General features: G+C 39.7%; 1 protein-coding gene across 1 annotated transcript in view; it reads left to right on the forward strand.

The window, feature by feature from the left end:
- Positions 1 to 957: 957 nt before the first annotated feature.
- Positions 958 to 12,165, forward strand: part of PRIM2 (primase (DNA) subunit 2) — a 72,983-nt gene continuing 61,775 nt past the window's right edge. Inside the window, exons 1-5 of the mRNA XM_008068123.2 lie at positions 958 to 1,030; positions 1,742 to 1,904; positions 3,866 to 3,969; positions 6,948 to 7,027; positions 8,905 to 9,025. Of these exons, the coding sequence (XP_008066314.2) occupies positions 1,751 to 1,904; positions 3,866 to 3,969; positions 6,948 to 7,027; positions 8,905 to 9,025 (459 nt within the window). The 5' untranslated portion in view covers positions 958 to 1,030; positions 1,742 to 1,750. The remainder of the gene's footprint in view (positions 1,031 to 1,741; positions 1,905 to 3,865; positions 3,970 to 6,947; positions 7,028 to 8,904; positions 9,026 to 12,165) is intronic.

Here is a 12,165-nt window from a genome sequence, read left to right on the forward strand (position 1 = left end):
TTTGCATTTCTAAAAACTCGAGCATTTGCAAGTTTTCTTTATCTCCAGTAATTCCCTTTGCCAAAGCCTCCTTCCACCACTTTTGTGAGTGAGGCACGCCTCCTAGAGGCCACAAGTGAGGCTTATTTCCAGTTCTTGGAACCCTCATAGGCAGCAGTGGGGGAGCTGGTGAGTATACAGTCTGACATCTGAAAAGCAAGCGGCACGCCCACTTTATCCCCAGGGCTTCTACCTTCCCTCTGAGCCCGATCTCTTCTTATTCCTGTAGACCCCAAAGCAATTTCTGCGAGTGTGCACTCACCCACCCATTCTAGTTCATCCCACCGATGTTGTGCTGAGCGCTATGTACGAGGCATGGCGGGGGAGTGAGCTGACCGTGGGGGGCTTGCCGCCCAGTAGAAAAACAAAAATATGCATTGTACGTAGACGCGCAAACTAACGATTACCTCGTCGTTCTGTTTTCTCATCTGCAAAATGGGGGTAAAACGACCTCCCGCATAGGGTTGCTGAAAGATTAAGCGAGGAAAAACAGAGTCCCTAACAGTGAGCCAAGTGCAAAAAAGGGTCTTAGTGTGCGTTCCTTCTCCATTCCTCCCCAGACCGAAAGTGATTGATTAGCTTCGCGGGGTAAAGCTCCACATTATCCTCAACTTATGGGATCTTTGTTCGTGTCTCCAAACGAAGTTAGATTGGCTCCGTTTTCGGCGTGTGGAGGCTTCTGCCATTAGCTTTCGAAAACCCCCATTTCAACCATCAAAAGCTACCACATACAGGAGCTTCACCTTAAAGTTTGGGGGAAAAAACACTTGAACACGCACAGGCAAAATTTCTAGGCTGGCAAAGTGGATGACGAGACACTCAGGGTCACGGACGCGGCGCACGGAGTAGGCGCAGAGCCCATGCGCGAGAGGCAGGACGTTGGGGGCGGGCCTTGTGTACTCGTCACTTCCGCTTCCGGTTTCGTACGCACTCTCCCGCCACTCAGGGTGACTGTCACCGGTTGTATCTTCCCGCGTTTGGCTGCTCGCAGGTGAGAGAAACTAGCGCGAATTTAGGACGGAGGGACTTGCAGGCCAGGAGAAAAGGGAGATCACTTTGCGGGCAGTGGGGATAGAAGGATGGACTTAGAGGGCTGGAGGTGTTGGGTATTGGCTGGTTGCTTGGGGCAGAGACCCGGGTGTCAGGGAGGAGGTAAGGGGAGACAGCTTTGCCGGAGGAGTGGGGCGGTGGGCCAGGGGTGGAACTTTTACAAGACACTTGTGGATGTTCCCTGAAAGTGTTTTGTTTCCCAGGGTCATAGACAGGAATTGAAGAACTAGACCCAGTCCACTGAGACGTTCGTCTAGCCCGAATCTTCCGCGCTCTCTTCTGAGTTAAGGACTGCAGTCCATAGAAAACCTCACCTTCGCTCTTGGACTGCAAAGATGCTCATCTAGGGCGGTGACACCAGGCAGCCTCACCTGACTTTCGTGTTGCTGAAAGTTAGGACCATCTGCATCTCTTCTAGAAACCGCCCCTCCCACTGCAAAATTGTTACAGGTGTTTTGTAGAACCTGGAAAGGACATCACCCGGGGGTATCCACTTTTAACGTTTTTGTACATGCTTTCTACTTCAACCTTTTTTATTTTTTAATGTATGTTTAATTATTTATTTATTTCTGGTGTGTGCGTGTGTGTTTTGTTGTTGTTTCCTTCTCAACTCCATTTTCCATCATTTTAACTTTATGTACTTCCTTCCAAGGTGATCAAGATGGAGTTCACTGGAGGAAGGCAGAGGAGGCTGAGGTTGGCAGGTGACCAGAAGAATGCTTCCTATCCTCATTGCCTTCAATTTTACTTGCAGCCACCTTCTGAAAATGTATCTTTGATAGAATTTGAAAACTTGGCTATTGATAGACTTAAATGTAAGTGATATTTAAGTTAGAATGTGTATTTTTGAGAAGTTGACTTATCCTTTGTGAGAATGGATGAAGGTAATTTTTTCCTTCATTCAATAGTCCATTATCAACAAATATTTATTGAGGAGTTGATATTGAGGATTTGGTACTCATTCATTTATTTATTGTACAATGCATATTTATTGAATGCTACTATGTTCTAGGCGGCAGAGATTTTGAGTGAAAAATGTAATTCTTCATTGAGGTTGTATTCTACTACACAGAGTTAGATATTCAAATAATACTCATAATTCAGTATTTTAACTGCATTAATAGAAGTAAGTAGTGCTTTTGAAGCAAAGGAGTGAGAGTGTTTTAGTCTGATTAAGTAAGGCTTCTTTTTTTTTTTTTTGAGTCAGAGTCTCACTCTGTCACCCAGACTGGAGTGCAGTGGCTGCTCCCAGCCAAAGCAGCCTCAATCTGCTGGGCTCCGGTGATCCTTCCGCCTCAGCCTTTCAAGTAGCTGGAACTACAGGCGCATGCTACCACGCCCGGCTAATTTTTTTTTTTTTTATTTATTGTAGAGATGAGGTCTCACCACGTTGCCCAGGTGGAAGTAAGGCTTCTAAGAGAAGTTGAAATGTGGGTCTGGACCTTGAGGAATGAGTAGAAATTTTCCAACAGAGAAGTGAAGGTTTTTTTGCAAGTTGAGATACTGGCCTTTACAAAGACTTGGAGGCATGAAAGAGAATGTCATATTTGAGGAGGGAGTAGTGACAAGTTTAGGGTCAGTATAGAAAAAAATCAAGCAGTATAGAAAAAAATGAATTTTGTGCCTTGCTAATGGTGTAATATTGGGGTATAAGAAGAATGTGGCCACTCTCCTGGGGGCCTCCTCATCAATGTGCTGATGGAAGAAGGAATAAACTAGATGTGAACTGAAACAGAAACACTAGCACTGTCTTCAGAGTTTATGTTCCAGGATATCCTCGTGGAAAAATCAGGAGATACCGTGAATCATTGGAGGAGCAGGATAAGAACTGCTGATACAGAGAGGAGACATGCAGTACCTCTTTGTTGAATGAAAGAGTGAAAACATAGGAGAAATGGGATTTAGTAAGCTTTGCAGTGTCAGATGCTTCCTAGGAATTTAGTGATTGAAAAGTATTCCTGGGGCTTAGCGCTTGAGAAGCGAAATGGTAAGGGCCTGAACTAAGTAACAATGGCAATGATAGATTTAAGGCTACTGAGGTGGTGTCATTGACAGGATCTGTGACTATTTGGATGTGAGGAATGAGGGAGTAGGTGCCAGGTGGCTGAAGTTCCTGCTTGGATGATTTGGTGGGAAGAATCTCTGCTAGTAGAGATGAGAATGGCAGGAAGAGGAAGGAGGGGAAGATAATGGGAGATACTGTGAACTGAATAATGCCTTGAGAAGAAATTATCTGAGGAAGGATTGATCTGGGGCTTCAAGAACCTTCTAACAGCGTGCAACACCTGTTGGAGATGGTTCCTTTGGCTGATAGGATGGTCCTACTTCTTCACTGTTGAGTACTCTTCTCTGGTTCATCAGGAAAGGAAGGACTGCTTTTTCTCTAATGAGTCTATGCTGACTAAGTAAAGGAAGTAGACTGCCTAACAGGGAGCTCCATGTGAAGGAAGCAAACATGGGTGCTTCATTTTTTCTATACTGACACATTCCTCAGGGGCACTGAGGAAGGTACAGCAGTGGTTATCTTCCTCTTCCCTGATTGAGAATCCCTGCTATTAGATTAAGCTCTGGGATGTGAATATTTTCTCCACATAGATGGATATTATCTTCTTATAAACACATGTAGTTTATATGATGTACTTGCAGAAAATAAAAGTTATAACTTGTTCTCAAAAGAAGTAATTATGAAATTGGACTGTAGATTTTGTCTTGAATTTAGTTTTTAAAAATTACCTTGCGTTTATACCTTTCTCCTTTCTTTTTTGTTTCTTTTTAGTGCTAAAATCAGTTGAAAACCTTGGTGTGAGCTATGTGAAAGGAACTGAGGAATACCAGAATAAGTTGGAGGCTGAGCTTCGAAAGCTCAAGTTCTGCTACAGAGTAGGTACAAAAGGAAAAAAAAAATTACTTCAGTTTGTATATATTCATGTACTAAGTATCAGTTGTGGGAAAGGTCTTATATTAGGCATGAGACTTTTATAAAGACCAATGTCGCACAGCCTCTGCCTGAAGGTACCTCCAGTCTGCTGGGGTGATTGGTATGTAGTCACATGATTATAATATAGTAGGATTGCTCAACCTTGAGGCTGTCATCATTTTGGGTCTAATATTTCGTTGTTTCAGGGGACTGCATTGTAGGGTGCTTAGTAGCATCCCTGGCTGCTACACACTAGATGTCTCCAGATGTGACCAGATATATCCTGGGCGATACAGGATGATAAACGCTGTTATTAGATGTGTGCTCCAGGAACTTCAAGTACATGTAATTACTCAGCTCAATTGGGGAGGTTTGGGAAGGCTTTCCAGAGCAGGTAGTGGTGGAGCTGCAACTTGACAGATGTGATCGGATTTGTATTTTGGAGAGATGACTTCCAACAGTAGTTTCATAGGGTCATGTCAGAGAGGAGGGAAATCAGTTAAGAGCCTGGAAATGATGAGAGCCTGAATTAAATGCGTGAAGGGGACCAATTGAAGGGATATCAAGAATGTAAGATCAAAAGGTTTTAGTGACTGATTGCAGGGGGAAAAGAGAGAAGAATTATAGATGGCCCCCAGGTTTCTAGTTAGGACAAGTAGGTAGATGGTGGTAATATTTTGAGATGTGATATATATAGGAGTGGAAACATGCCTTAGAGAGAAGCGGTGGAGTTTAGTTCTCGACATGAATTTGAGGTGCCTGTGGAGTTGTCTAGTGGACAATTGGGTATACAGGTCTGGACTTAGAAGACATCTGTAGGGAGAGTGAGATTTAGGGGAGGGTTGGACTCATCAGGAGTAGGTGAGCGCACCCAAGGAAAATATTTGAGTGAGAAAAGAAGGTAGTGGAGGAATACCAACATTTAAGGTAAACTGAAATTGGAGGAGTCTAGGAAGGAGATTGAGAAGGAACTTTCTGAGAAGTAGGAGATGAGCCAGGATAGTGGTGTCGTAGAAGCAAAGGAAGGCTGGAATTTCAGTAATGATCATGATATTAGTAATGACAACAGGGAATAACAACAGCAGACATTTATATTATGCTTAACTTTGTACCAGACTGTTCTAAGTGCATCACATATACTAACTCATGGAACCCATACAGTAGTCTTATGGTAGGTGCTGCCGTCATCCCTATTTTACAGATGAGGAAACTGTGTTACTTATTGATTGCCTGGATAACTTGCTCAACTCATGATATAATAAATGGTGGTGCCAAGATTATAGTCTGGGTTGTTTGTTTCTGTGGTGGTGTTCTTAACTGTAACAGTTTCAGAAACTTAAGATTGATCATGTAAGGGGAGTTGTACAGTGTCCATTGGATTTAGCAGCTGAGTGGGTCCTTGTAGGGGCAGAGACCAGAACAATAACTGTGGTTGGAGGAGGAAGATGGAGAGGTGGATAGGGAATAACTACTTTTTTAAGTCGATTAGCTGAAAAGACAGAGGATAAATAGGGCATATAGAGGTTGTTTTAGGGAAAAGAGAAGATATACATATACAAACACATGTATATTTTATTTATTTAGTTTCTTTATTTGAGACAAGGTCTCCCTCTATCATCCAGGCTGTAGTGCCATGGTGTGATCATAGCTCACTACTTCCTTCAGGGTTCAAGTGATCTCCCTCAGCCTCTTGAGTAGCTGGGACTATAGGAACATGCTACCATGCCTGGCTAATTTTTTATTTTTGTAGAGTCAGGGTCTTGCTATATTGCCCACTCCTGGACCTCAATGGATCCTTCCACCTCAGCCTTCCAAAGTGCTGGGATAACAGGCGTGAGCCATTGCCCCTGGCACATATTTGTGTGTGGATGGTCAGAAATAGAAAAAAGAGGAGGGAAATTTGAAGATACTTTGGGAGAGCATTTGACAAATCAAGGTCCTTAAGAAGCAAGAGCAAATGGGTTGGATGATTTAGGCTCAGGGATTAGCTTAACCTATGAAGAAGGAGAGATACTTTGTCCATGGAGATGGAAGGGAAGGCAACACAACATGTGGATATAGGAGCTTGAGGCAGAAGGAGCCCACCTGGTGGCCTTTATTTTCTGTGAAGTAGGTCTGTTGAGAGAGAAGGTAAAGGTGCTACAGTAGGGGCCTTGGGGCAACTGGTGGAGATTGAAGATTTTCTAAGAAGAAAGGAAGGAGGTGATTATGTGACAAATCCCAGCTCTGCTGCTTACTCTGGGCAAACTTTGTGACCCTGGACAAGTTACATAACTTCTCTGTGCCTTAGTTTTCTCATCTTTAAAATAAAGATAAAGCAGTGCCTACTTCATAGAGTTTTTAAAAAGGGATTGTATGAGTTAATGCCTTAAAAATGCTTAGAACAGTGACTAGTATGTAGTAAATGCTCAAGAAATGTTTGCTTTTATTATTTTGGATGTGACTGAGTATTCTCTGGCATTTGTAAGTGTATAGTTAAGATTATAGGTCCTGAATTTTTATATTCCAAATTCCCATAGTTTTGTGTTTTTTCCTCCCGAAGTTCTCAGCATTTTGGGAATAGAACTGCAGAGTGTAGCTGTAGATAAATTTAGAATCTAGGTTTTGCCAAATGGTTGAAATTAAAGAAGTGAAGGGTTACTGTAAGAGTGAAGTGGCAAGTACCCTGGGTATAGGCTGGGTAATAAACAAAGTTAAGAGAGAGAGAGAGATTAATGGGAAGAAAATAGTGGGGTCCAAATCCAGGAGGTTTTGTTGAGAACAATTCACTTCTCAGTTTCACCTGAAAGATAGGTTACATAAAATAATTGTCCTGAAAAGCATATTAAGAAATGTTTCTGAAACTTTTGCTTTACCATTGGCTTAGGCTGACACAGTATTTTTTTTTACATCTTTTGCTATTCTAATGCATTTATTTTATTCATGTGTCATTATATTTAAGGAAAACTTAGAAGATGAGTATGAACCACGAAGAAAAGATCATATTTCTCATTTTATTTTGCGCCTTGCTTATTGCCAGTCGTGAGTATACATTTATAGTCTCACAGTCAAATCTTGTGTCTTGGGTTGTTAATTGGTACATGAAAAGTTGATGTTTTGTGCTGAATGTAGGAAAACTCAGAATAACATCAGGAAGCAGTTGGTCATGGTTTGAACACTGTGACAGCAAATTGTGTGAAACAAGTTGTTACTAAAAAAAAAAATGAAAAAAATTTCGCCTCATAAAACACTTATATTTTTATGGAAGAGATTCTTCATTTGGGATTAAAATTGGAAGGGACTTTATTAGGAAGAAGGACTATTGATACTTTTCCTGAAAAAAATAGTGGCAACATTTATAAGAAACAATGAATCAAACAAACTCATGTTTGAATTTGATGCAGCTTTTTAGAATTTGAGATGTATGGGCCTATTAGATATAACTTTTTTTTTTTTTTTTTTTTTTGGTAGTTGGTTTCTTATAAGTCAGTAGTGCCACCCAGAGGGAGAAGCAGTTAGCTGGTTTTTTTTTTCTGAGTTGGGGTCTCATTCTGTTGCTCAGGCTGGAGTGCAGTGGCACACTCATGGCCACCGCAACCTCGACTTGCTGTGCTTAGGCGATCCTTCTACCTCAGCCTTCCAAGTAGCTGGAACTACAGGTGCGCGCTATCACACCCAGCTTATTTTTTTGGTTAGATGAGGTCTCACCAAGTTGCCTAGGCTGGGCTCAAACCCTTGGGCTCAGGCAATCCTCTCGCCTCAGCCTTCCAGAGTGCTGGGATTACAGGCTGAACTACCACGCCTGGCCTACCTTTTTTTTTTTAAAACCTTGTTTTCCCCTCATATTAATTTTGTACAAATAATATCGTTATGGTTGCTTCTTTTTATAATAGGCAAATCAAGTGAGAATCTTGAATTGTTATTCTAAGATAATAATTAAGAAATTACTCACCAGCTTTGGACCTAAAGGTTTTCTTTTGTAAAAAAAAAAGGAAATTTATGCAGTAAATAAATTGTTGACAATCTGTGGAAGTCACTTAAAATAAATCATATTTTATATATAGTAGGTTAATCATGTTATTATATGGCAATAATTCCCATTATGTATCTGCATTATAAATTAATATATTTTATGGCATTTAAATATTGTGGTATAAATTCACATGTTAAATTTTGCGAAATTATAAACTGTAATCTTGTAGGCAGTTTTCTCTGCAAAGTTCCTCTGATATAATCTATTCAGAGATAAAGTTACCATTAAAAAATTTGATGTTTGCCGGGCTCGGTGGCTCAGCGTGTAATCCCGCGCTTTGGGAGGCTAGGGTGAGTGGATTGCCTGAGCCTGCGGGTTCGAGACCCGCTTGGGCAACTTGGCGAGACCTCATCTCTACAATAAATCAAAAATTAGCCGGGCGTGGTAGCGCGCGCCTGTAATTCCGGCTACTCGGAAGTCTGAGGCGGAAGGATCACCGGAGCCCAGCAGGTCGAGGCTGCGGTGGCCGAGAGCGGCCACTGCACTCCAGTCTGGGTGACAGAGTGAGATTACAACTCAAAAAAAAAAAAAAAATTGATATTTTTTTGGCATTGGTGAAACCACCTCGGCCAAATGTATATAATGTAAATGACTATTTTGCAGTTACATTAAAGGCATTGAACTATTTTCTTTTTATGTTATTCAATAATAATGCAGCTAGGCTCAAAGTATTCTGTATTTGATCCTTTTAATTTTATAACACCCCTTTACCTCAACACATCCCTGGAAGATTGTGGTATGTGGTATTTACATTCTTCTTATTACAATAGAGGACTTGTATGCTTTCAATTGCTGTCTATTGGCATCTTGCTCATGCTTGAATATTGTTTTATAACAATTTCTTGGATTTAATACTCACTAGATTTTTAATTTGTACTCATTTCAGTGAAGATCTTAGACGCTGGTTCATTCAGCAAGAAATGGATCTCCTTCGTTTTCGATTCAGTATTTTACCCAAGGACAAAATTCAAGATTTCTTAAAGGATAGCCATTTGCAGTTTGAGGCTGTAAGTACATTTTTGTCATTACTTCCAATTACTTCCTGGCTCATCCCTTCCATTGGCCGTAAGTGCTTATGTGTGGAGTTCAGTCTCTTTACATTCTCTTCCCAAACACCTGCCTGAAACAGTAGCTGATAGCTTTGTACAACCATGAATCTTTCCTTCTCAGTGACTAGAGGAAGGGACTTCTTTGTAACAAAATCTCATATGTAGTTGCTCAATTAAATATGTGATTTATTAAGGCACAAAAAGGGTTAGTTTTAACCAAAATTTTGTAAGCCAAAATTGTAAAACTAATTATGTATTCAAGAAAGCAGACAAATGATAGTTACATATTTATGGTCGTGAAGTTTAGAGGAGGTAATGCTTTACAAGCCAGTTGTCAGTAAGATCTGTCTGAATAGTTCTGAAAAATAACTTTTCAAACAAATCTGAATGATTTTCGTATTGTAATTATATAAAAAAAGAAGAAATGTTTGGGACATATTTTGGAGGGGTAAGTATTGAGGATAATTTAATATTTTATAATTCTATAATTTATATCTTTTAGGTAGATCTATGCCACAGTGGGAAGATAGATAAATTCTGTTTTAGAATATTTAGAGAACTCAGATAATAGTAGGACTGGTTGAGACTCTATTTTGGTGTTGGAATAGGTGACTTGAGGCCAAATGAAATAAAGAAGTAGAAGTTGCAGTAGGTGAAAGACATTGTCCTGTGTGACAGGTGAAAGACATACCCACTATAGTAAGGATCACTGTGGATTATGTGAGTTGTTAGAGTGAGACTGTATGAAGGGACGCGAACAAATATTTAGTAGACATTTAGTGTCAATTATATGCTATGGAGGCTCTTTCTGTAGTTTCTAATATACTTCTTATAAGAGCTCCATGAGGTTTCTAGATAACATCTACCTTGGCATAGACAAATGTCATGCTCAGGATCATCTGACCCAAACCTATTGCGTCTTCTACTTTGCGTCTTAACTTTGATCCTTGGTGAGGTCTACTTTGTTATTATCATTTACAATTAATTTATATTTTCATATTAGAAATAGTTTACTTTTTGCTGTCATTGAAATTACTGATTTTTATTTGGCCATAGAGAAGATTGTCCTTGAGAAGTTTCACTTTTTTCTAGAGTATCTCAACATACTGTGATGTATAATTTTTTAATAATAGACCTATTGAGATAGAATTTACAAATCTTGAAATTCGCCCCCCCTTTTTTTTGAGTTGGAGTCTCACTCTGTTGCCCAGGCTGGAGTGCAGAGGCACGCTCCCGACCACCTCAACCTCGACCCGCTGGGCTCCCGCGATCCTTCCGCCTCAGCCTTCCAAGTAGCTGAAACTACAGGCGTGTGCTACCATGCCCAGCTAATGTTTTGATTTAATGTAGAGACGAGGTCTCGCCAAGTTACCCAGGATGGTCTTGAACTCCTGGGCTCAGCCAATCCTTTTGCCTCGGCCTTCTAAAGTGCTGGGATTACAGGCTTGAGCCTCTGCTCCTGGCGAAATTCACCCTTTTAAAATGTATAATTCATTGATTTTTACGCAGAGGTCCTCAAACTTTTAAAACAGGGGGCCAGTTCACTGTCCCACAGACCGTTGGAGGGGCAGACTATAGTTTAAAAAAAAAACTATGAACAAATTCTTTTTTTTTAAACTATAGTCCGCCCCTCCAACGGTCTGAGGGACAGTGAACTGGCCCCCTGTTTTAAAAGTTTGAGGACCCCTGGTAATTACAGAGTTGTGCAACCAACAGCACTACCTAATTTTAGAATATTTTCATCCCCAAAATGAAACCCCATTCTTGTTAGTGACCACTCCTTATTCCTTCCTTTTCTAGCCCTTGGTAACTACTAGCCTGCTTCCTGTCTTTGTGGATTTGCCTGTTCTGGATAGTTCATATAAATGGAACCATACAACATGTAGTGTTTTGTGACTGGCTTTTTAAATTTAGCATAATAGTTTTAAGTTCCATCCATGCTGCAGAATGTGTCAATACTTCATTTTTTTAATTGTCAAATAATATTTTATATATTCAGATTTGGTGGATGTTTATGTTTAGGGCAGTTACTGATAATTTAGGATTTTCATCTTTGTTTTCCATGTCTTATGTTTCTTTTGTTCTTCTTTTCCTCCATTACTGCCTTTGTGTTAAGTAGATATTTTCTAGTGTACTATTTTAATTCCCTTGCTGTTTATTTTTCTATATTTTTTTAGTTGTTTTCTTAGTAGTTCCCCTGGGAATTATAAAATAATTTCCCTGGCAATTATTTTAAAACAATTTAGTTGGGATTAGCCTTGATTTAATTTCAGTAGTATACAGAAACTTTGTTCTTTGTGCTCTATCCCTACCCTCTGCCATTGTGCTATTATAGTTAAATTACATCTTTATACATCAACAGAGTTCCAGGTTGCTTGAAAAATATCTCTGTTACACTGTCACACTTGAGTGAAGTTTGCCTTGGTATACAGATTGTAAGATTAGGCATTATTTCTCATCAGGATTATGAAAGTATTGCTGCATTTCCTTTTATCTTCTAGAGTTGCCCTGGAGAAGCCTGACTCCATTTGATTTCTTATTCTTTGTGTGTAACTTTGTGTACGTTGCTATTCCTACTCCTTGGCCCTGGTGTACTTTCATCATGATATCTACATATTCTTTCATTTATTGAGATGGAAACTTGGTGGGCCCTTTTAATCTGAAAATTTGTGTTCTTCAGTTTAGGTAATTTGTTTTTATTATTGCTTTGATAATTTCTTCTCTTTTGTATTCTATGTTCTCTCTTTATAATCTCTGATTTGTTGAATTTGGACCTTCTGGATTGGTCCTCTTCCTTTCCTTTTCTGTTCTGACTTTGAATCTTTATCTTTTTGTTTTATTTTCTGGGACATTTCTTCAACTGTTCTCCAAATTTTCTATTTTTTCCCCTTCTTTTCTATGTTTATTTTTCCTTTTAAATTTATTTTAAAATTGACACGTAAAATTGTATGTATGTAAAGAATAATGATTTGAAGTATATATACCTTGTGGAATGGTTAAATCTAGCTAATTAACAAATGCATTGCCTCATGTAGTTATCATTTTTGTGGTGAGAACACTTAATATCTACTCTCTTTACATTTTTCAGGATTACAATA

This window comes from Carlito syrichta, unplaced genomic scaffold (genome assembly GCF_000164805.1).
Source record: "Carlito syrichta isolate Samal-C Ts95f unplaced genomic scaffold, Tarsius_syrichta-2.0.1 Scaffold309876, whole genome shotgun sequence".
NCBI lineage: Eukaryota > Metazoa > Chordata > Mammalia > Primates > Tarsiidae > Carlito > Carlito syrichta.